Raw genomic sequence first — 24,740 nt, forward strand, 5'->3', positions numbered from 1 at the left:
GCTGGAATTTTTGCCTTTCTCTGGATCAACTGTGGGTATAGGATTATAACTTTTTTTTTTATGGTTGAACTGGATGGACTTTAGTCTTTTTCAGCCAAACTAACTATGTAACTACAGTCAGGTCCATAAATATTGGGACATCGACACAATTCTAACATTTGTGGCTCTATACACCAACACAATGGATTTGAAATGAAACGAACAAGATGTGCTTTAACTGCACACTGTCAGCTTTAATTTGAGGGTATTTACATCCAAATCAGGTGTCGATGTCCCAATATTTGTGGACCTGACTGTATGTAACCAGTGATGGCACACTATTCCTCCTTCTAATACCAAAGATGCAATGTTTACTCCCACTGATGCCAGGACAATTTCTACTTCCAATGGTGACAGTCCAGCTCCCCTAAAGTCTGGAGGACAATAAACTAACCCTTTGTTTAGTAAGTTTGGAGACCCCTGGTATATACAGTTCTTTCCCACTGTGACTATCAACACAGCTGCTGAAACTGCTTCCTATTTTCCCATGAGGAACTATGGTCCATGTTTTGAAGCAAGACAAACAAGACTTGAACTCAAAAAGTGAAGACCTGCTTTCCAAGTGCTAATTGTGCCTAGGTAGTACCCTGGAAAATGTACATTTTGTCTGGAAGTCCTCCTAAGCGAGGGGCTTATCAGAATCTTGGTGCCCCCATAAAAAAGGGGTTCCTGAAATACCAATCCCTGTGTGGCAAATGAGTTATGTTTGATTCTAACAGTAACAGCACTGTACCATTGCACATTAGAATCAGACACAGTTCGCCTGCCCAGTGACTCCTCTGTCTTTAATGTTTTTATTGCATTGACCCCATTGGGGACATTTACCCTCTCTATTTATCCTAGTGGCCACTATCACTGGGAAATGAGCTATGTTCTCTGCATATCACAGAGCCGAGGCAGACTGTAAATTTGGGTGGCCATATGTGCAGTGACAAGGGAGCAGAGAACTACATTAGTGACAGAGGAGTTCACTGCTCCCTTGTCACTGCACATATGGCCACCCAAATTTAGAGCCTGCCTCGGCTCTGTGATATAGCTCATTTCCCAGTGATAGTAGTCATTAGGATAAATAGAGAGGGTAAATGTCCCCAATGGGGACACAGAATGCAATAAAAACCCCTTAAGGTTGCTAACCCTTCCCTACTTTCTTTCCTACAAGCTTTTGTTTTTAATACATTAAAATGCCTTAGCTGACAACAGTAGCAAGTAAATGATACCATACGCTTTAGGCAGGTACATTTACACTTACACTGCATTCCCCCATTACCCCCTGCACTCTGTTAATTGCAACAACACCAACATACCTCTTTTTCCACCTACCCCCATCAGACAATGCCAGGCCTGAGAGCCAGGCACTGGGGCTGTCTGCTACTGCTTGCTGTGAGCTTACAGGTTTGCTTTAAGGAATACATAGAATAACATTTAGTGGAAACTCTTCCTAATAAAGTATAGCAGATTCATGCTTTACATTGAGACTGACTCATGTTGTGACTGCCTTCGTGACATGACTTTGCTTGAACAATGCTCCGAAGCAGGTAAAACAGGTTATAACTAAGAGACATGTGACCCATGCTTGGCTGATCTGAGGCTGAATACTACTTGATCCATTGGATCCCCAATATCACATGGAAAAACTATTCAAGTTAATCTTCCAGAGTGCTCCTTGAGTCTCTGAACCCAGGGGTGCTCAGATTGCAAATGGCAACTTCTAAGTCAAAGTCAAGATGCTGGCCTACCTTCCAATATCTTTCAATGCAATGTGTAACCCTCACTAACTAACAAAGAAGAGTGTGCGGTGGTGCCAGAGCTCTGACTTAAAGTGGAATTAAACACTCCTCTCCTTTACAGCCAAGGAAGCTGCTATCTTATGCAGGCCATACATGGGTCAAATCCCGAACAATTTGTGAAAATGTTGTGTGTTTTGTAATTTGATGGTGCCACCTCTGATTTCGGAATTCAACTAAGCAAGCCTTCAATTTCTTGTTACAGAAAAGAAACTTTGTGGCTGGAAATCTTCTTTTCTTTCCAGGTCACAGCTCATGAGCATTTCTTTTTCAATTAAATTTCTTGCATGATTCTCCCATCATTGATTAGAAATGCATTAGTTTTTCAAAAATTTTCCAACATGCCCATTTACTTAAATTTGATGGCCGCACGAAAATTGGCCATTGGTGCTACCTCCACTAATGATCAAAATTTGAAGGACAATTCAAAATGATACTTTGTGAAAGAAATTCAACTTATGTATGTTTAGCATTAGCCTCTGTTTGATCTGCAGTTGCCATGGCGCTGCACGTGATACCATCCATTTGAGGGTTGGGTTGAGAGCTAACATAAGCACAATAGTAACTCTAACAGTTAAGGTATGCCTTAAATGTAAAGGTTTTGGGAAACCATTAAATTGGTGAGTTTAGTTCTGCTTTAAGAGCTGGGAATTAAAGTGTTACTAAACCCATAACAGCATGCTTGTTATACTCACTGTGGAACCTAAGGGGTTATTCCTCTGCATTTTGTAAAAGGATGTTTGATCCTGACTTCTCTGATCCTCCCCTTCTTCTACTGTCTCCAAGCCATCTCCTGATAGAACAGAGCCTTGGGGGCAAGCTGCACATGCTCAGTTTGGTGTGTATTGCTAGAGAGCTCTTTTTTCTTGGGAGAGTGCATGTGATCAGCACAGGGCCAATCAGCACTGTCCAGAGAGAGGGTCAGGAGTTATGTAGCCTCATCAGGGGAGAATAAAAACTCCTCCTACAAGCTTTACCCGTGCTCTGCTGGACACTGATAGAAATCACAAGACTGTTATATACTGCTGATGAGAAAAGGTATTTAGCAGTATATTTTTACTAAAATAATTGCATTTCCATGTCCTGTGTACTGTGGGAGACCAGATATAGTGAATGCAGGGTCCTGGGTTTAGTAACACTTTAATATCCCCATAAATAATATCTCTCTTGTCCCTAAGCAACCTTTAACCTGTATTAGCATGTACTTTTTGCTGCTTCCTCTTCTCTGCTGCCCCAGCTCTATTCTATCAAAAGGATCACCACTGCACTTAAAGAGGCCCTGTACTGTGGAAGCTGTACCCAGAAAAGGCAAGCAGAGGAAAAAAGAAATAGTCAAAGGTAATGCATATGATCTTTGCAGCTGATCATTTCCTCTGTAATGACTTACAGTATGTCTTGTTCTGCAATGTATCTCTGTGTAAAGGTGGCCAGCTTGGTACTTGGTACTAGTGAATGTGCTTATGTCATGTGATTTACAAAACAGCATTTTGGTGTCACTATTTTAGATCTGTATAGAAGGACCCACTTTGATTTCTGTCTAGTGCTCACTTTTCTCTAGAATTTTCTCTAGAAGTAGCCCTGTGGGACTCATGGGGCTCTCAAAGCTAAAATAAATGCTCTGATCCTGGCTGCTGGGAGTTCTGCTGTTGCTTCTGGAGGTCTATTGTTGATGGGGTGATACTGTGTTGCAGGGGTACATTGTTGCTGGGGGGGAGTTGGCTTCTGGCTGCAGGCAATCTATTTTACTGCTTTTCTTGTTATCATTAACAGATTCCATACAAATTACTTAGCACCACAAAATGATACTGGGGTCTGCTATTCTCTGAGAAAAAAAGTCCTGAGCAACAACAATAATAATAATAATAAGAGATTACATTAGACAATGTATTTTCCTACTGTATTGGTAGGAATGAACAATGGATCCGATGTGCTCACCCTGTACAGAAAGCTTTGAGCATGGAAATGGACAGTATGCATGTCAACCTCTTCCCCCAGTCCTAACAGGTGCCAGTTAGTCTTTTCACCTTCGGTCATGGTCAGGCCATGCAGATTTCCATACATCTTCCCATTTATTGCTGGAATACAAGAAAGACAGAATTAACTTCAATCATGTTCAACAACCAGAGATCTGTAAACTGAAATTACCCAAATCAACCAATTCCATCAGAGGGTAATGCAATTATTTTGTCCAAATACATTTGTAAGTTGTACATACAGAAAATGTAATAAAATCAAAGGACATTTATATAACTTTGCTGTGGAGTTAGTTGTTCCATGTTTGCTACTGTTTTAGGTGAAAGAATTCACCAATGACTTGCTAGCTCTTTGAAAAATATGGGTGGGTAACCCACCTGAATAAGTGGGTCTTTTTTGTTTGAAAACTATATTCTCAATTCATTATTCAAACCTTAATAAATCATTAGTATCAGCAGTTCTAAGGTTACAATTTCTATACATGCCTGGAAACATGTGTAGCACCCTCTAGTGGCGCTAGGTAAATGTAATGGCTCACTCAGTAGTTGGGGTGAGCATATTTGAGTGGGGGTCAAGTCTACATCAGAGCAGGTTAGGCAGGATGACTGAGCAGGTTGGGCCTCTATCACCTCCACCTGGCTCTGGTGGTTCATGGAAACTTCCAGAAGCCAGTGGGCGGAGACATGGAGACCTAGATCTGCAAATTCATGGAAGTCCGACCAATCCCAGGCTGTAGATTCTGATAGTGTGATAGACTGCCCCTGGATATAAGGAGCCATCTTAGCAGGGGTCTAGAGCTGGGTGGAAGATGGATTACTGAAGCTGCTGCTGTGTAGCCTGGGAGAGGACCCTGGAAAGGGGGGGTCTGCCTTTAGACTGGAGGCTGAAGGAAAGGAAAGGACAGCCGACAGAGGGAACTCCACTACCCTACAGTCCACCAGGAAAGGATAGTCTGCAAACCGCTGACAGAAACTGGCTCAGTGAGAGCCTTGAACACAGTTTACCCAGAGCTACAGGACCCAAGGACAGTGTGAGTACCTCTAACCACCCTGGGGCCAATAGGGGCTGCTGGATGCAATACTTAACCAGTTCTCCCTTGCACAGTGCTGAGTGCTGCATGTCTGTCTTGGAATCTCTTGCTCCAGGGTACTATTCAAGAGACACCCAAGTGGATGAGCATTCCCTAGCTGGAGTCTGAAGAGACTTCACTTAGAAGAGACCATGTTATTTATTGATTTATTAAGAGACTGTGCCATTTCGGCTGGAAGAAAGTTCAGGAACTGCCTTTTTGCACATAATCAGGAAGTTTTGTTCTAAGAGTGATTACTGCAACTCAAGTTGGGCACCCCACATACCCCTAACCCTATCCAAGTTGTTTATCCCCTAAATAAAACAAAAACAAGCTCTTGGACTGGTTACTGACTGGAAGTCTGAAAATGAATGTTGCTGTGCAGGGGAAAGGGGGCCCAATACTCAGTGGCCCCCTGGGGGGTGAGCGCTACACATGTACAAAGGGAACTGATTGAAGGCTCTGTGCATGGGGATGTGCATTTTTGCACAATTTCACGTGTTGCATTTAGGTGTGAAAAAAACTCACTTTCTTTTTAAACTGCACCACAAAAAACACTTTGTTACCATGTGATTGCACCTGTTAGCAAGGTTTATTGGGGTGCCATTAAGAAGTAATGGCACCGCCATGCACCTCCAACACGCACAGTTTTGAGTGCATTTCTACACTGGACAAATGTAAACCTAACCTAAGGGTAGGAGAAGGAAGTACAAACAGGAAGAATTTTTTCCACTGATATATAAATGATGGCATCCCCAGAAACTGTTAATTCCTGTGTAGACCAATAGAATGCATAACTAAAAGGCTAGGGATGCATTTTTGAGGTAACGCCATATGAACAGAGTGTGCTGTCTGCTGAAAGATGTAGAGACAGAAGGACATTAGAATTGCCATAAACTCTGCTGATCCAGTACCCACGACAGGAGAAAGGAAATGTCCTTGATTTGCTAGATTTGTTGTTCCAGTCCCTTACCCCTGGTTCACATATCCACGTTCCTGCGGGCCATGTTTTGCGCGGGCATGAGAGCGCATTCATTTGAATGGACTCCCATGCCCCGGGACACGCAGGGAAGAAGTCTTTGGAAACTGCAGCCTGCATGGGAACCTCAGTTCCCAGTGCGGTTGCAATTTCCAGTGCGGGCAGTGGAATTAATGGCACCCACCCGTGGGTCCTCATTCTTCTGTGTGGGTGGTGTGGATTTTTGTGCGAATCCGCAGCCGCACCACCCACACATATGTGAACCTAGCCTTAGAAACAACATACACATACACACACACTGTATATATAATACAAATTATTATAATTACTGTATATACACTGTATATATAAAACAAATTATAATTACTTACCATGCATTTTATTACTTTCTACAAATTCCTCTGTGATATTGACATCACTGGGATTCTTGTGAATATATCTTTCAATATTGTCATCTAGGTACCATGAATAGTTCTCATCAAACACCAAGAAGAGAACAGCGAACTCCCGACTGACATCCTTTCTCTGACCTTTGCTGTCTAACACTCCCTTCCTGCAAGTTAACAATGGTCCCACCAGGCCACTGTACACATCCTGCATGAAGAAGATCAATGCGTCAATGGAATTTTCTTGCATATACATATCAAATGGAATAATTAGTTCAAAGCAGCCTGTTGTATCCAAGTAAATTACTGTAAACGGACAGAGAGTTTACCACATTTTGTTTTCAGAGTTGTCAGTTGATTAATTGGAAGGTTGGGTTAAGTTACATGTTAAGCTCTGTTTCCCATTATGAAACATTGGCCAATTTATTACTTTTCAAGATTGTAAGATAAAAGCCATGGGTCAACCTCATGAGCCAAATGGTTTTCTAAACTGACACCTTACCTTGCAGCTCTGTCATGTCCCCATTGCCGTCTTCCCATTATTGCCCCATTATTAGCAAATGAAGTGCTCTCACTGGTTGCAAAAAATCACAGATTTGTAAGACCTCAGTTCACCCAGCATAACTCATTATCCACTTGACCTCCAGAAGATTTACCCCCCCCCCCTTCCTGACCAGGCCATTTTTTTGCGATACGGGACTGCGTTACTTTAACTGACAGTTATGTGGTCATGCAGTGCTGTACATAAATTACATTTCTGACATTTTTCATACAAATAGTTTTCTTTTGGTGGTATTTGATCACCACTGGGTTTTTTTTAGATTTTACGCTATGAACAAAAAAAATACAATTTTGGGGGAAAAAACTTTTTTTTTTGTTTTCTACTATAAAACATATCCAATAAAAAAATTTAAAGAATCAAATTTCTTCATAAATTTAGGCCAATATGTATTCTGGTACATATTAGGTAAAACAAATCCTAATAAACATATATTTATTGGTTTGCGCAAAAAGTATAGCGTCTACAAACTATGGGATATATACTGGATTTTTTTTTATACTAGTAATGGTGGCAATCAGTGACCTATAGCGGGACTTATTGCGGCGGATATTTTTACACTAACTGCCACTTTGTGGGAACCACAAAAAAAAATATGCACTGAGCACTGTACTAATGACACTGACTTAATGGGGTTAAACATCTAGGGCAGTGATGGCGAACCTATGGCACGCATACCACAACAGGCATGCAGAGCCCTCTCTGTTGGCACGTGAGCCAAGTTGCTGCAGCATCGGCCGAGCAACCAAGCATCAGATAACAGCAAACATAGGGGCCATGGACATGCCTGGAAAGGAGCAGCGGCACCAAGCGATGACGTCATGAGTCTTGACTCATTAGTCACGACTCATCCAAGCTTTCTCATGGCCGGAGAGTGCGCTGCCAAGGATATATATATTGGACTGGCTGTGAGTTTTAATACATTAGTTTTTATTAACACAAGATTTTAGCTTGCGCTAGAAGTCAGTGGCACTTTGCCCTCTTGTGTTGGTGGTCATTGGAACTTTGCCCCCTTGTGCTGGTGGTCAGTGGCACTTTGCCCCCTTGTGCTGGTGGTCAGTGGAACTTTGCCCCCTTTTGCTGGTGGTCATTGGAACGTTGGCTCCTTGTGCTGGTGGTCAGTGGAACTTTGCCCCCTTGTGCTGGTGATCAGTGGAACTTTGCCCCCTTGTGCTGGTGGTCAGTGGCACTTAGCCCCCTTGTGCTGATGATCAGTGGAACTTTGCCCCCTTGTGCTGGTGGTCAGCAAAACTTTGCCCCCTTGTGCTGGTGGTCAGCAAAACTTTGCCCCATTGTGCTGGTGGTCAGTGGAACTTTGCCCCCTTATGCTGGTAGTCAGTGGAACGTTGCCCCCTTGTGCTGGAGGTCAATAGAAGCTCTGTTATTATGTTTGTCTTTTAAGACAAAAGATGTTAATGTATGGGTTGTTTTTTCTAAACTATAACCTAAGTATTCAGGTTTAATTGCAGTGTTGGCACTTTCTGATAAATACGTTGGTTTTGGGTTGCAGTTTGGGCACTTCGTCTCTAAAAGGTTCGCCACCACTGATCTAGGGTAATCAAAAGGTTAACTGTGTGGCTAGCTATGTGTTTTGTGTGCAATGTGTTATGCTTTTACTAAGGGAAGTGATGGATCTTGTTCCCTGCTTTGCAGGTATGCAAGATCCATCACTTCCCCCATCAGAATGGAGTTCTGCCTTGTTTACATAGGCAGAGCTCCATTCTGTAAAATGTATATTATATAGGTCTGAAGAAGGAGCCTATTGAGCATGCTCCGAAATGCATTACCGCCCCCTTCACCTCCTACATTCGACTCTGCTCTCCTAGCTTCATATTGATGCACATCCTGGACTCTACTTCCTGATCCTACAGACAGAGTTTGCTGCTGGACGGCTGGATGTCCCACCTGGATCTAATTATCACATGATGAGTCTTTTTAACTATTTATCTTGTAAGTGCAATTTATCCATTGTTTACTAAATAAATTGTCAATACTGTACTTAGAGGCACCTTCCTCTCTTTTTCTTGTTAGAGCTCCATTCCGTGTCTATGCCTGACAATCGGGCAGTGTTAATTTTGATGTCAAATTTCGATTTAGTTTTAGTCATAGTCTTTTGACTAAAATGCCATTTTAGTTTTAGGTGTATTTTAGTTATCTGAATTGCTTTAGTTTTAGTTGGATTTCAGTCGATGAAAATATTTTCGTTGAGGAAATTAACACTGCCCCAGAAGTACATGATTGCAGTGCTTCCAGGTGTATTTTTTAAGTTGTAATGATGGTATGATCATCAGGTGTAATAATTGTTTATATGAAAATTATATTTTTCAGAAATCACATGCACCAATTGGGCAATTTGAAAGCCCAGTGAATTTTGACTAAAGATGGTTAAAGGTGACTACATCTATCGTCAAATGATCATTTATCACTACATCTAACCAAGTTTAAGCTCACCTGGAAGGTGATGAAGTCACTTTTCAATAAATTCAGAGTGGGCAGGGACATGCTGATGTTGTCAGGGGGCTGGAGTAGGCTGTGGGGACCTATGGGAGGTTGGGGGGCACTCTGGAGGCTAAGGCCTTTCAGGGGGCCTAAGGGCACTGTGGGCCACCATGGAAGCTGAGAGGCACTGAGAGATTAAGGCATCTGCAGCTGGCTGGAGGACTGGAGGAGGGGAACCTGCAGTCTGGTAGTAGGTCTAGGCCCTGTGCCATATCCCCTAATGAGATTCTGCCGCGCTTATCACGCGACAGGATTGTGTGGAGAGCACGGCAAATTACGCCTTTCAAAAATTGTGTTCAAATCGCACAGCAGGACCGCTCATTCCTACTGTAAGAGGATGTGGAACAGGGTGCTATTGATAAACAGACTGCTTTTTTGACAGCTGCAGTTGCAGAGAGCTGTCAAAAAGAAAAGAAAGTTCCCAGCTCAACTTGCCAGCCAGTGAAGTGGCTCTGTGGCTTACGTATGGATTTGCAAATGGGTGGCAAAGTGGCTTAGTGGTTAGCAAATCTTCCTTGCAGTAAATGGGTCATGGGTTCAGTTCCTGACCATGGCGCCTCCTGCATAGAGTTTGCATGTTCTCCCTGTGCTTGTGTGGGTTTCCTCTGGGTACTCCGGTTTCCTCCCACACTCCAAAGATATGCTGGTAGGTTAATTGGATCCTGTCTAAATTGGCCCTAATATGTGTATGTATGAATGTGAGTTAGGGACCTTAGATTGTACACCCCTTGAGGGATAGGGACTGATGTGAATGTTCAATATATATATTTGTGTAAAGCGCTGTGTACATTGACAGCGCTATATATGTACCTGAAATAAATAAATGTGTGCTAACTAAACCTCTGTTTTTAACGGATACTGTTAGACAGGTTAATTCGGTTGTTGTAAGCTGGCTGGCAAGTTGAGCTGGGAGCTTTCTTCTCTTTTTGACATGTGTTGCCCGTCCATGTGTTCCTTGCTGTAAAAGCCAGTTATAGACCGGGGTAGTGGCCATTTTTGTACTGTTGAATTGTTGGTGAGTGGGTGCACTGGACACCCTGGCTGCCATTGTGCTACATGCTGGATGTCCAGTGAGCTCCTGTACCTTTAAGGAGAGGTGGGCTCCCTTAGGTCTACCTGCCCTTGGTCTATCCATTATATGCATGTGCCTCTACTATGGGGGCTCTCAAAATTTGTAGAATTAGGACCACAGATTATCAGTGTGCCGTGACATGGCTTTGCGGCTTACGAATGTATTTGCAAATGTGTGCTAACTAAACCCCTATTCTAATGGATACTGTTAGACAGGTTAATTCAGTAGTTAGTAAGCTGGCTGGCAAGTTGAGCTGGGAACTTTCTTTTCTTTCTGACATGCGTTGCCCATCCATGTGTTACTTGCTGTAAAAGCCAGTTATAGACCGGGGCAGTGGCCATTTTTTGTACAGTTGCAGAGAGCTGCTCTGTGTGCACAGCAATCCTGGCTTTGATTAATCAGAGCCAAGAATTGCTATGTACTGGGAGGGGGGGCCCATCAGCAGGACAGAGAAACTGGACATGCGACACACGTCTTGTGTACAATGATATTTTTTGGGGCATGTGTAGCACTCCCAAAGTCTGGAACTAGTTAATATCAATTTCAGGAGCTGAATTCCTTTTTGCTTATTAAAGCTTCAGGGCAACTTGGCAGCGCTATGTGGGATGTGAACATACATGTCAGCACTTTATGGGCTTGTTCACACTAACAGTTGGAGAGCAGTAAAACCCGAAGTTGTGCTGCCTTTTTTACCTCAACAACCCCTCGGCTTCCCTGTGCTGCTTTCCCCCTTTAGCTGCAGTGGCCGGGTATATGCACATGCCACAGACCAAACTGCTTAGCTTTGCACCCGTAGCAGGAGTCATACCAACTGTCACTTTCACGTGAATAGGCCTGCTCTACAAGCACCCAACAACCAGGGGCGGACTGACCATTTGGAAACTCGGGCACTGCCCAAGGGCCCGGGGTCAGTAGGGGGCCCCATGAGATGCGCCTGGTACCTTTTTCATAGGCTTTTTGAGTTTGGGCAAGGACACAGGAGCCCCATGATTCCCTATTGCCCGGGGGGCCCCATGAGTTGTCAGTCCGCCTCTGCCAACAACTGATTGCAATGAACCTGGTTGTGGAATGGGGGCGTGGGGTTCAAGGGGTTAAAGTAGGCTTTGAGGAGGCGCTACATCACCTTCTCACTGCCTGTCAAATGCTCACTGAAGAGTGACTCAAATGCAAACTGCTCTTCAGAGACAAAAACAAGTGGGAACAAGCCCCTAGTTTCCTGGCTTACATATTTGCCTGAGTTGTAGGAGCTTTATAAGGTAAAGGGAGTTTTCTAATAGGGAAGCATACATACTGATGTGGTTTGTGGGCAGTGTTTGATGCATCAGAATGAATTGTAATTCTAAAAATAAAATAAAGTATATATGGGAAGGATCCAGTGTATTTCCAGGTCTCTGTTTTCTGCACAGTCAGTGTGTGATCACATCTAACAAATGGTAAATACGCACCATATGGTTTATAAATACATCCAAAACACATACAAATTGTGAGGCATCTTACAAATGTAATGTGGGAAATGAACATGCATCCCAGGAGCCATCTTTAATGACAAACACATGGCTAAACCGCATGTTAAAATGTATGCAGCTGTGCTGGAGATAGAATCGCTTGTGGTGCATTAAAGTGGAACTCCAGGCATAAAGGTAAATGCCCAGATTTGGGAGTTACTTACCCGTCGAAGGATATTGTCACCAGAACTAAAAGTAAGGGAAAATCCAAAATTTTAACATATCACCAGAACAGGAGCAGAGGGGAAATCTTGCAATGAGGACACCTGTTTGGGTCACAACTGTCTAAGGGCCCATTCACACTATGGTGTTGCAGTGCCTTTCATTGTGAGGGACACTCCAATGCATCTTGTAGATGGCTGCGCATTGCAGCATAATGTAACATGTAGCGACGCACTAGCCTACATTGTAGGATGCTGCCGGAAATGCTGCATGCATGATTTTTGGTCTGTTGTGGGGTGTTGGGTTGCCCATTCAAATGAATATCTTAGCACAACATGCCTTAGAAATGGGACTTAAGAGAAGATTGCTCTTACCTTAGAGCAGCCATTCATAAGAAGGGTTCAATGGAAGGCTCCAGAGATTACTAGGGATTCCCTGAGCTATGTCTGATTGACCTCTATTTGAGGATGACCGCATAGTTCCAGGGCCAATTCTACTTGGCAGAACCAGCAACATGACACCAATAATCTTTTTAGCTATCTGAGACATTCTAACCATTACTGTAAAGGAAGCATTTTTCCAACAGACCACCAATGAATTGGGTTTGCAGCGGTTCCCCGAAACTGCCAAAGGGTTTCTAGGGTTCCTCTGGAGTAAAAAGGTGTAAAAAGGCTGCCCCTGAGACATTTCTTCTTAGCTTCCTGCCCGTTTAGACCAATCCCTACTGTATCCACAGCAAAGCTTCAACCATACTGTAACATTTTTATTAAAAGCTTTTTGGCTTTAGGGCCAGTTCACACTTCAGTTGCTTTTTTTCTGCATCCAAAATGCACAGGAAGTAGGTTATATGGTTGGCAATGTCATAGTTCACATCAGTGCTTGCAGTTCCAGTGCGTTCTACTTGCAGAGAAAAAAAGTAGAATAGGTTGCATTTTTCCTGTACAAAACTGTAGTGAAAAGCGGTAAAACGCATAAAAAATGCACCGGAACGCACCAAAAATGCACTGGAACGCGCATGTTCCTATTTAAATTGAAGAAAAAGAGAGGGGAAAAGTGAACCTGAAAGCATCAAAAAAGCACTGGAATGCGTCAAGAACGCATCAAAAACGCACCAGAATGCATCAAAAATGTGCATGCAGAAACGCATCCAGAATGCATCTAGACTGTGTTTCTGTAGTGTAAACCGGCCCTTAATCCCTTCCTGCCAGCGCCTCCCGGCCCTTTAAGAGTTTCAGAAGCCAGGAGGCGGGGTTTAGGGATCATGTGACCGCCGTGACGCGTCGTCACGGCGGTCACATGATCGGGAAAGGTCCCGATCAAAAGACCTTTCCGTGAGTACCGGACATGTGTGTTGGCAGCACGCAGGGCGCGTGCTCTTAGCACATATGTTTTTTCTTACCTGAACGCAAATGTGCGGCCTCTCGGCGTCTAGGCCAAGACGTCGGGAGGCCGCACATTTGTGCGGCCGGCATAAAGGGGTTAACCTCCCTGGCGGTATTCCCGAGTGTAGCTTGGGGTAAAGTTTCAGTACCAAAAGCGGTAACCCCGAGCTACACTCGGGAATACCATTGCGGCGTTGCACAAGGATTCCTTACAGCGCTTACCTTGTCCTTCGCTCCCGCGATGTGTCCCCTGCAGCGTCCCCGGCCATCTCCTCCGGCCGATGCTGGCATCCGGCTTCTGTGTTCCGGTCCCTGTGACGTCGGTACGTAAGGGCGCCGGAACCGGCGGCAAATTTGAAAATTTTAAAAAAATGACATTTTTTTTTAAACGATTATTTCATAGCAAAACATTCCTGTATCAAAGCATTTCACATACATTTTGTCCCTAGTGCTCTGTCCTGTGCCCTGCCTGCATTTTGTCTGTTCTTTCTGCCTGGAAACTTAGAAAAGTCCACAGCGTCCAAAAAGCGTCCCTTTAGGTCAAAATCAGTTTTAGACCAGCTAGAGAACAGTGATAGTAAATTAGAACCACTTGCAGAATTGAGTGATAATGATTTGTGGGGAAATTCGTCATCAGACACTGAAAACGATTTTGCGACTTTGCTCAGTGATGTGCGAGCTTGGCGCTATATTTCAAATTTCAGTGTTTTTGGTTTGATTATATTATTGAATTAAATGTATTATTATTATATTATTATTTTTTATGAGTATTTATTAAATTATAATTTATGATTTCGTGTTTCAAGTTTTATCATACCCGGGATGTTTACTAGACTCTTGTTCGGACAGATTTCAGGGAGTTATTCCTAAAAATTACAGGCCTACAATAAAAAAAATACATATTTCCATGCAAAAAAATGGTACTGCTTTTGGTACAAAATTCTTGACATAATCATACCGCCAGGGAGGTTAAAGGATAAGTTCACCTTTGTGAACATGTTACATGTTCCACCCGTTTTTAGGATGGAACATGTAACATGTTCCCAATGCTGCAGATGTTGCCTACTGATCCCCTCTCCCTGTGACAGAAGTACAGGGAGAAATTCCCCGCACAAACTATCACTTTTTAAAAACAATGTGGCTGTGCGGGGCTCCGCTCACCTGGCTGCGCCATTCATTAAAGTGTTCTGTGAATGAATGAACTACAAGTCCCGACAGCCTTAACTTGATTCTTGCTGTCAGTTCATTGAATCTTCCCGTCACTGCATCTGCATTGTCGTACATCCCGTACAGGCAAGCAGATATTATAACAGGTCTGCAGGAGATCTGCATGGCACCAACAATCTACTGATCACCGGTGCAATAGTTTACAGGCTCCTGCAACCAAAAATAATAATTTTAACATTTTTTTACCTGAAAAAAAATTTGCATTTATTATTTTTGGTCAAAAGGTGAATTTATCCATTAAAAAATATGTGCTGCAGTCTTGGAGCCGTAAAATGTGTTGAATTGAAGGTTACTTATAGTCATAAGGTTTTGATAAGGTGTCTGCAATGAGTTGTTTTGTCATGCAATTACAAAGCGACATCTACAAGCAATTGAAGTACTTCCTTACATTACCTTGACATAGTTTTGCACAGAATAATAGGCCCATGTTATACAATTGGGGTCTTTTTCTCCTGGTCCTAAGTATTCTGGAACATTCCACTGGTACGTGTTAGTCCCCCCTAAAAAAGCAGATATGTAAAGAATGTATTATGACATCTCAAAATTAAAGCTGAACTCCAAATCAATAAACGCCGGACGCGCCTAAATGCAGGTAAACAACGACTTTAGAAATGTTGCTTGAAAGTGTTCCAAAATTTTGTTTGCTTTAAGGCTTCATTCGCACTTGTGTGACTCCAAAGTCGTATGATTTGAAGCGACTTCACACACTCTGGCACTCAAGTCGCATCAAAGTCACATCAAAATACTGCAGGAAACATTTCAAAATCACTGTGACTTAATATCCGAATGGGTGCCATTAAAAACAATAGGCTGCGACTTTTCAAAGTCACATGACAAGCCGCACAAGTGTAAACACAGCCTAAATGTCCGATTTTGGAATGAATGTAATTTTCTAAATGAAAACCACATTCACTGAAAAATGTTAAATCCTGCTCCACTGAATGTTCTCACCACTGTGGTTGAAAATGAACATCGATTTGACATCACTAATGATTAGAAAATCAAAGGAAAATTCAAACAAAAATATGGAACAAAATTCTACAAGTGCATAGCCAGCTATAAGGTTATTCATGTAGCACCTCCTAGGTAGGTTGTTAGAGTTCAGGTAAATGTAGTTTTTTTGGCTTCTTTGTAGCAGGGGAGTAGTGTTTGATTGCTTTTGGCTGTTCTGGGTTCTGTTGCAGGTCCAATCCCTGGTCAGGAAAGTGACCAACAGGGGGCAGAGAGTGGTATAAATAGCTTGGGGCCTAGAACAGGAGTCTCTTGTTCTTGGGAAAAGACTCAGCCTGAGGTTTGGGGCCCTCTGGGCTGCCAGCTACTGAACAGAAGATTTGACACCACTAATGATTACAAAATCCAAGGAAAATTCTTCAAACAAAAATTTGGAACAAAATTCTACAAGTGCATAGCCAGCTATAAGGTTATTCATGTAGCACCCTCCTAGGTAGGTTGTTAGAGTTCAGGTAAATTTCGTTTTTTGGCTTCTCTGTAGCATGGGAGTAGTGTGATTGCTTTTGGCTGTTCTGGGTTCTGTTGCAGGCTCAACTATTTCCCCCTGCATTTCAATGAGTTCTGGAACATAGTTGGTGGGAGAGGCAGACCCTGGGCTAAATATTTCTACAGCTTCAGCCAATCCCTGGTCAGGAAATTGACCAGCAGGGGGCAGAGAGGGGTATAAATAGTCTGGGTCTAGAACAGGAGTCTCTTGTTCCTCGGAGAAGAAGACTCAGACTGAGGGTTGGGGCCCTCTGGGCCACCAGCTACTGAACAGAAGAAATACTTTTTGGGTCCCAGCTCCAGCCAGAGCTTAGGGACCCATGTCCAGAGTACCTGAAGCAAGGAAGTTTTGCAGACGATCGAGGCCAGAGGAGTTCAGTACAGGACTGGCTGATACTACAGGAAACATAGTACCCAGGGCACAGTTAGCACTAGCCTCAAGGTTCCTAGAAACTGTCCTTGCCACCTTTGGGAGAGCTCACTACAGTTTTCTTGACTCAGGTTATACCACTGAAAAGGGATCCCCTGCTTTGTAGTTCTCTTAAACTCTGAATTCAAGAGGGTGGTTACACCCTGAAGAAGTAGATTAGTGTCATGTGTCCTCTATTGTGTTTCTGCTAGTATCTTCTGGAGTATTCCATTCCAAGGCTCATCCTCACTCCATCTAAGTTAAATCAGCAAATAAACCGCAAAAAGACATGAACGGCCTGCTTTTTGACTGGGGTGATTGAACTACGGTGTGCCTGGATGCCGCCTATCAGGGAACGAACAAAAATGTACGCCTAGGCAGATTTCCCCTGGAGGTAGACCAACGATGCTCCAAAGCTCGCAGTGTCTTCCTGGCACTGTAAACATCATAGGAGTATAAGGTGAAGAGCTCACAACTCGTTCTCCCGATAAAAGTACTTTATGGGGTACAGTGTGCAAGTTACAGCAGTGCCCCTGGGCAGGGGACAGGCGCAGCTGGCTCTGGCTCTCATCCACACACTGGAAGACAGAGCCAGATGTCCATCAGGCAGCTGGGTGGATATTGTCAGGATCCTTCCAGAACCTGGAGCAGCTGTGCCAGGACAGCATACAGCAGGCAACAGCCCACTTGAAGCTGACCCTGGGTAGGCAAACTAGGTAAGGTAAGTGCACTCCTGTAACCCACAAGAGAAGCAGGCCACCCACAAAAGGAAATTGGAAAAGAAATGTAATCTTCAAACACGAAAAGGTTTCTTCACAGTGAGAGCTGTAAAAATGTGGAATAGACTCCCTCAAGAGTTGGTTCTGGCCAGCTCAGTGGATTGCTTTAAAAAAGGCCTGGATTGTTTCTTAGATACACAGAATATAACTGGATATAACATTTATAGTTAAAGTTGATCCAGGGAATATCAGATCGCCTCTCGGGGGATCAGGAAGGAATTTTGTTCCCCTGCAGCAACAAATTGGATCATGCTTTGCTGGGTTTTTTTGCCTTCCTCTGGATCAACTGTGGGTGTAGGATTATTACTTTGTTTTTTTTTTTTTATGGTTGAACTGGATGGACTTTTGACTTTTTTCAGACAGACTAACTATGTAACAAGAACAATGTTTTTCTTTTAAGCTGGCCATACATGATGTGTGTTTCATCTGGTTCCTAATGAATCTGATGAAATTTCAGTCATGGGGGCCCTGCTCAAAATAAAAAGAGCCAGGTTGAAAACTGTGGGTTAAACAGTGGCTGCATCCAATCAGCTGCAAGTACTGTTCAGGTATTCTTACAGCTGAAGGCGCTGGTTGTTAGAATATATTAGCCAGCAGTGGAGATTCCTCCATCTTGTCTGTTTAGCTTGGATGGGGAAATCGACTGAGTTATCTCATTCAGAATAACGAAGTGGCGCTGGCAGGGCAATATACTGCTCAAGTGTCAGCTGCTCCAGCAAGAATCATAAAAAATCGTTATTCAGCATATGGCCAGCAGGGCCAGGCTGAGGGCCAGGCAGAAGAAACAATCAGCCGGAAGGGTATAACCTGCAGCCTATGCTGATAAAGTAGTTGACAGTTCATGGGGGCTGCACTTTGGTCTTTTTTGCCTCGGGTTCTGATGGACCTTGCCTCGGCACTGGTTTTCAGAGCTTAAAGAGAGAGATGATGTCATGGCACCCATAGTGTTCAAGAATGGTGATTGTCCACTCCTGAGCAGTTTCACAAATGGAGGTCATGTGCACCCCAAAACCTGGAAGCTGGAGGATGGGGGTGCCGAAAGTGCGGGGAGGCGGTGAGGGGTCATGAACAGGTAAGTATACATGCCTTGCTGGGTGAGCTATGTGCAGACTGAATGGTCTCTATACAATGATTTGGGTCTTGTAGCCTCGAGGTAGGTCCATCACAACGCTGGAGCAGATTGTTCTTTTATTTGCTGTAGCTTTTCCATCTGGACAGTATATTATAAAAATCTAAAACCTTATTCTACTGAATATTACATGGAGACCTATTTATCAGTATGAGCAGCAGGTTTTGACTGCAGATTTGAACATGATCTGACGAGGTAACAGACAACAGAAAATGAGGTCCTCTGTAATTACTTATTTACTCACCTGGCTGAGTTGGTTCAACGAGAATATTGACTATCTGAACGCCATGTCCGTAAATGGAATGTGGATGGGTGGCTTTGTTTTTAAATACAATCAATATACTGTCTCCAACCTCTGCCCGAATGAATGGACCTGAATTATATACAGAACAAGACATAATGGTCATTCTCAAGAGGTTACTTCCTTAAACCATTGGTCTTTAAATCACAAAAGGCAATCAGATCTATTAAACTGTATCTTGGGGTAGTTCAGTGAAATTTCTTATTATAAAAATAACATGTTCACTTACTTTTCCTTCAAGTGACATACAGACCAGGATCTGGCAGCACTAGTGTTGTTGGTTCGAATCCCAACCACAACACTACGTGCATGGAGTTTGCATGTGCTCCCAGTGCCTGTGTGGGTTTCCTCCAAGTACTTTGGTTTCTTCCCACACTCCAAGGACATGCTGGTGGGTTAATTGGCTCCTGTCTAAATAGGCTCTGGTTTGTGTATGTGTACATGTGAGATAGTGACTTTAAAGTGATACTAAAGCTTAGTTTAAAAAAAAAATAATAATAACAAACATGTCTATACTTACCTGCTCTGTGTAGTGATTTTGCACACAGCTGCCCGATCCTCTTCTTTTCGGGTCCCTTGACGGTGCTCTGGCTCCTCCCCCTCAAACAGTGCCCCCAAGGCAAGCTGCTAGCCCTGGGGGCACAGGTTAGTGCTCACTCCCGAGCCACTACTTTATACATCCATAAGGCTTGCAACCCCCCTCGCTCTCTTCTCATCGACTCACTGGCTGCCATTGCCAATGGGCTCCCGCTGCTGTTTCGGCCAATGAGGAGGGAGGGTATCCATAGAGCCCAGGCTATTGTGAACATCGCTGGATCAGAGGGGGCTCAGGTAAGGATTGGGGGGGGGGCTGGAGGGGCATCTGCACACAGAAATATTTTACCTTCATGCATAGAATACATGAAGGTACGAAAACCTCAAGCCTTTAGGTTTAGGACCACTTTAAGTTCCTTGAGGGCAGACACTGATGTGAATGTACAAAAAAAAAAAAAAAAAAAAATATATATATATATACAAGGTGTGACAATTTAATTTCTGGAATGCATGCGGCATAACATTATGGTGATGAGTCGCAAAGCCATTCACACACGAGCATGTTCTGACGTGTTCTAATTTACACTCTTCTAAATCGCAGACCAGTTGACTCTTTACGGATTAGAAGTAGAAATAACATGTGCGTGCATTGCGCCGTTGGCAGAAAATGAGTGACAGGAATCTGCAGCATCGGATAAACATCAAATTGAAAATTGGCAAAAGTGCGAGTGAAACTCTGTTACAACCGGCTTATAGCGAACATTCCATGAAGAAATCAAGGGTTTTTCAATGGCATAGGCTGTATAAGGAGGGGCAAGAAGATGTCCTGGACAACGCAAGAGGTGGGCAGAGAAAAATGTAAAGGATGGAGTGCGAATCCTCGTGCGCTCAGATTGCAGAATAAATGTGTGAATGATGGCAGAAGAATTGAATATGAACAGGGAAACAGTGATGCAGATTCTAACAGGATTTTGTGAATGAGAGAGATTTCCACCAAGATGGTGCCATGAATCTTGACAGACGATCAGAAAGAATGTCATCTTCAAATTTCATCCAATCCTTTGAAGAATGTAGAGGTGTTTGATAGGGTTATTACCGGTGATGAGACATGGTGTTTCTAGTATGATCTGGGAAACAAAATATCAGAGCATGCAGTGGAAAACAAAGAATTCACCTCGTCAAAAGAAAGCAAGCATGTCAGAATATGGTACAATGGTCAACCAAAATTGTTACTTGGAAATTGTGAAAAGGATATGGGAATCTGTTCAGATGAAAAGACCTGAACTCTGGCCTGAGAAGTGGATTCTCCACTGCGACAATGCTCCTGCACATGATGTGTTAAGCGTTCGAGAGTTCCTGGCCCAGAAATCCATTCCGAAACTTGAGCAACTACCTTATTCCATTGACTTAGCATCCCGCAACTTTTGGCTGTTTCCAAAATTAAACAATGCCTTAAAAGGACACAAATTTGATGACATTCCAGATTTTGTCCCAAATATACTGTGCAGTGCTCCAATAAACATTCTAGAAATGTTTCCGGCAGTGGCACAGTCATCTAGAAAAGTGTGTCATATCACAAGGGGACTACTTTGAAGGTGACAACTACTAGTGTATAGGTAAGCAAACATTATTTTTTTTATAGTCCATTCCCAGGAATCAAATTATCACACCTCATACATGTCAGATAGGGAGATTGAGAGCTCCTTGAGGACAGATACTGATGTGAATGTACAGTAGATACTGTAAACATTTATGTAAAGTGGTGTGCAAATTGTAAGTGTTATATAAATACTTTTAATAACTAAATAAAATACTTACAATATACAGTATATGTCTGGGACCCCCCTTCATTGTGCCAATCAGCAGCATAGATTGCACACTACAAATCAGGGGATGTTCCCATTACATCACAACAATGGAGCTTATTTTGAGTTTAAGATCATAGCATAAGAGTTTTCTAGGGACCATCTAGAAATTTCAATTGTGCTTAAGCAGTATATATATTTTCTGGAACTCATCTTGAAACATAGCAGTGGCATTTCAGTGTACCTAGGCACTTCCGTACCTATAGTCCCCTGTAAATTTGCAGTGTGATGGCACTGCTGCTTCTGGCAGTTCAAATCACAAGATTTGGAGTGAAATTTGATTATGTCATTCCTGTCCTGCTCACTGCTCTCCTTGCTGGACAGGAAGCTGTACCTGAGGGGCTGCACTGTAAGCACCTCATATTATGATTGGTTGCCATATGTGCACATTCCACATTTGCTGCCACCACCTTACTGAATGACCACCACCAACCGACATCTTACCTAGTATTTCCAGATGCTTCTCCTCCTCACTTCTCACTTTCTGCTCTGTGAACTGTCCGTCTGTGTATTCCCTGTAAACCACTTTCTTGTATTTTGATCCTATGAGGTCTTCATCAGAGCTCACAAAAATCTTTCCAGGGCTGCACAAAGACATTTAAAGATTTATTCAATAAGGCAGCTAGAAGTGCTATACCCTGGTGCAAGTCATAGAAACCAACAGCTGACAGCTAATCTGATTAGATCATATGAACCTTTGTAATTTGCTCACAATCATTGCTGTTTACAACCTGCTGGTTGAATGAAAAAAAAAAATTATCAGATACGGGCTGCCTTTGGTATAATGTGCCTGCTACCAGCCACAGGACCGCTAGCGTGACATGAGCCTAAATGAGAAACCACACTATGCTAAATGCTGATTCCAAGTATCTTGTAATATGACATGAGTACATGTGGAGGCCACAAGGACTTATCTGGGCTCTGATGGTGCTAATGCCTTCATCTTCTCTGCATCCTGTGTTCAGTACTAAACACAGTGTTCCTATTTGCTGTTATTTCAGAAGCTGGATGGCTTTACCTTACTACATGAAAATTAAAGCTGAACCCCAATCAAAAAGCTAAATACATATGTAGCACTACCCCTTAGGAGTCGCTGAAGCTTTGGGTCCCCCTATAGTCCTGCACTGCCAGGCAACACTCCTTTTCCATTCAGACTTGCATCCAGAAGACGGTAACCAGTCCTTGAGCTTGTTTTTGGATTTTATTAGGGGAATTTTAACTTGGATGGGGTAAGGGGTGTATGGGATGCCCAAGGGAATTGGAACCTTCCTTCCTGGAACTATACACAAATCTTTACAGCAAAAAGGTCTCTACTGGGGAGCTAGCCATCATCTCCTGTTATACCGCCCCAGACCCTAGATACTCCTCTATTCAGCTGTTCTGGGTGAATCCCTGGGCAGGGGATCCAGTGTCTGTCACTTTAAGGGTAAGAGAGTCCCAGGTAGCCACTAATCTAGTTTCCAACCAGAGTTCTCCTTCCCCTTACTGGCCCAGGGGGTGCAAGTCTACTCACTCAGTGCTCCTCCTATGCTGCTGCTGGGTCTGTTGCTGCTCTCAGGCTTTCTGCTGGGCTGCTCCGTCCCTGCTGCATAGGTGGTCCTCGCTCATGGAGGCCAATGAGGTCTTGAGCTTTCCTACGTTCAAGCTCCTTTGCTTGTAGGTGTGCCCCTTCCCATCTGGGCCCCCTCCCAGGCTCCTGCTCTCTAGCCTCTCACTTCTCCATCTTCCACCCGAACTTTCCTGCTTCTCAGCAGACTTTGTTACTTTTAACAGCTGTCCTGACCCCATGCCAAGCCTCCTGTTGGGGATTGGTCAGGATCCCTCAAGAGTGCAGAGCCACTCCTCACTCCCTCCCACTGCTTCTAGAATTTTCTCCAAAACTCTAGAGCAGGGGGAAGTCCCAGAGAGCTATCTAGGAGGGTGCTACACATACAGTTGTGTTCAAAATAATAGCAGTGTGTTGACCAGAGACTGCGTACACAGTACAGGGGATGATCAGAGACTGCGGGGCAACAGGGGAATGGGGGAAAATGTCTGTGTGGCTTATGGAGCAAATATGGAGCAGCCGGCCAGGTATTCCCGCCACTGCCATGTTAGAATACCAGGCTGGCCGCTCAGCTGTACTATGCAGAAGAACCTGCTCCTCAGTCCTACCTGTTCCTTGGTCCAGCGGTGTCCTGCTTTCACCGGCAGTCTTCTCTCCCCGGTGCCGGCATCCTCAGTGTGGGTACCCGGCTGTGACAGCTTGCGGCTTCACAGCCGGGTGCCCACTGCACATGCGCGAGAAGCGCTGCGCTTTGTGAATGGCCACCTGTAGTCTTCTGGTACTTGTCATGTGTCCCACAAGACTACGGGGAGGACAGCTCCACAGAAGTGGGAACGGGTACCTGTCAAATTCAGCTACCTGTCAAATTCGGGTACCTGTCCCCCCCTGTGCTCATCAAAGGTCCGCAGTCTCTGGTCATCTCCTGTACTGTGTCCACAGTCTCTGGTCATCTCCTGTACTGTGTCCGCAGTCTCTGGTCATCTCTGTACTATGTCCGCAGTCTCTGGTCATCTCCTGTACTATGTCTGCAGTGTCTGGTCATCTCCTGTACTGTGTCCGCAGTCTCTGGTCATCTCCTGTACTGTGTCCGCAGTCTCTGGTCATCCCATGTACTGTGTACGCAGTCTCTGAACATCTCCTGTACTGTGTCCGCAGTCTCTGGTCATCTCCTGTACTGTGTCTGCAGTCTCTGTTCATCTCCTGTACGGTGTCCGCAGTCTCTGGTCATCTCCTGTACCATGTCCGCAGTCTCTGTTCATCTCCTGTACCGTGTCCGCAGTCTCTGGTCATCTCCTGTACTATGTCCGCAGTCTCTGTTCATCTCCTGTACTATGTCCGCAGTCTCTGGTCATCTCCTGTACCGTGTCCGCAGTCTCTGGTCATCTCCTGTACTGTGTCCGCAGTCTCTGGTCATCTCCTGTACCACGTCTGCAGTCTCTGGTCATCTCCTGTACTCTGTCAGCAGTCTCTGCTCATCTCCTGTACTATGTCCACAATCTCTGGTCATCTCCCGTAGTATATCCGCAGTCTCTGGTCATCTCCTGTACTATGTCCGCAGTCTCTGGTCATCTCCTGTACTGTGTCCGCAGTCTCTGGTCATCTCCTGTACTATGTCTGCAGTCTCTGGTCATCTCCTGTACTATGTCTGCAGTCCATTGGTTCACAATATTTTTTTTTTTGTTTTCCTTCTGTAAAATCTAGGTGCATTTTATGATCAAGTGCGTCTTATGGAGTGAAAAATACAGTAACTTCTATCTATCACATATAATGCCCTCTGCATCTCATACCTCTCATGCATATGTGCAGTGATGTTGTGTTTTTCCAGTTCCCAGGATCTGTCCGGGCTATAGTCCCATTCTACCTCTTCCGCAGCAATGAAGTACGTCCTCATGGTGCCATACTGGACATCATCTTGGCTTGTGGAATTGTCACATACCTGCACCATATATTTATTTTTCATACCGTCCCTATGATGATCCATCAAATGACAGCTCAGTTCAAACTCCCCTAGAAGAGGGACACAGAAGACGGATTATACCAGAC

At 43.9% G+C, this 24,740-nt stretch overlaps 1 protein-coding gene across 1 annotated transcript in view; it reads right to left on the bottom strand.

The window, feature by feature from the left end:
* The window catches only part of HEPHL1 (hephaestin like 1), a 134,827-nt gene that overhangs the window by 8,948 nt on the left and 101,139 nt on the right, over positions 1-24,740 (bottom strand). Inside the window, exons 12-17 of the mRNA XM_089655633.1 lie at positions 24,485-24,704; positions 21,596-21,735; positions 18,696-18,824; positions 15,031-15,137; positions 6,217-6,439; positions 3,759-3,898 (exon numbers count right to left, since the gene is read on the bottom strand). Coding sequence (XP_089511759.1) covers positions 3,759-3,898; positions 6,217-6,439; positions 15,031-15,137; positions 18,696-18,824; positions 21,596-21,735; positions 24,485-24,704 — 959 coding nt within the window. The remainder of the gene's footprint in view (positions 1-3,758; positions 3,899-6,216; positions 6,440-15,030; positions 15,138-18,695; positions 18,825-21,595; positions 21,736-24,484; positions 24,705-24,740) is intronic.

This window comes from Staurois parvus, unplaced genomic scaffold (assembly GCF_062004578.1).
Source record: "Staurois parvus isolate SC_StPar_1 unplaced genomic scaffold, SC_StPar_1.0 ptg000858l, whole genome shotgun sequence".
Lineage (NCBI taxonomy): Eukaryota > Metazoa > Chordata > Amphibia > Anura > Ranidae > Staurois > Staurois parvus.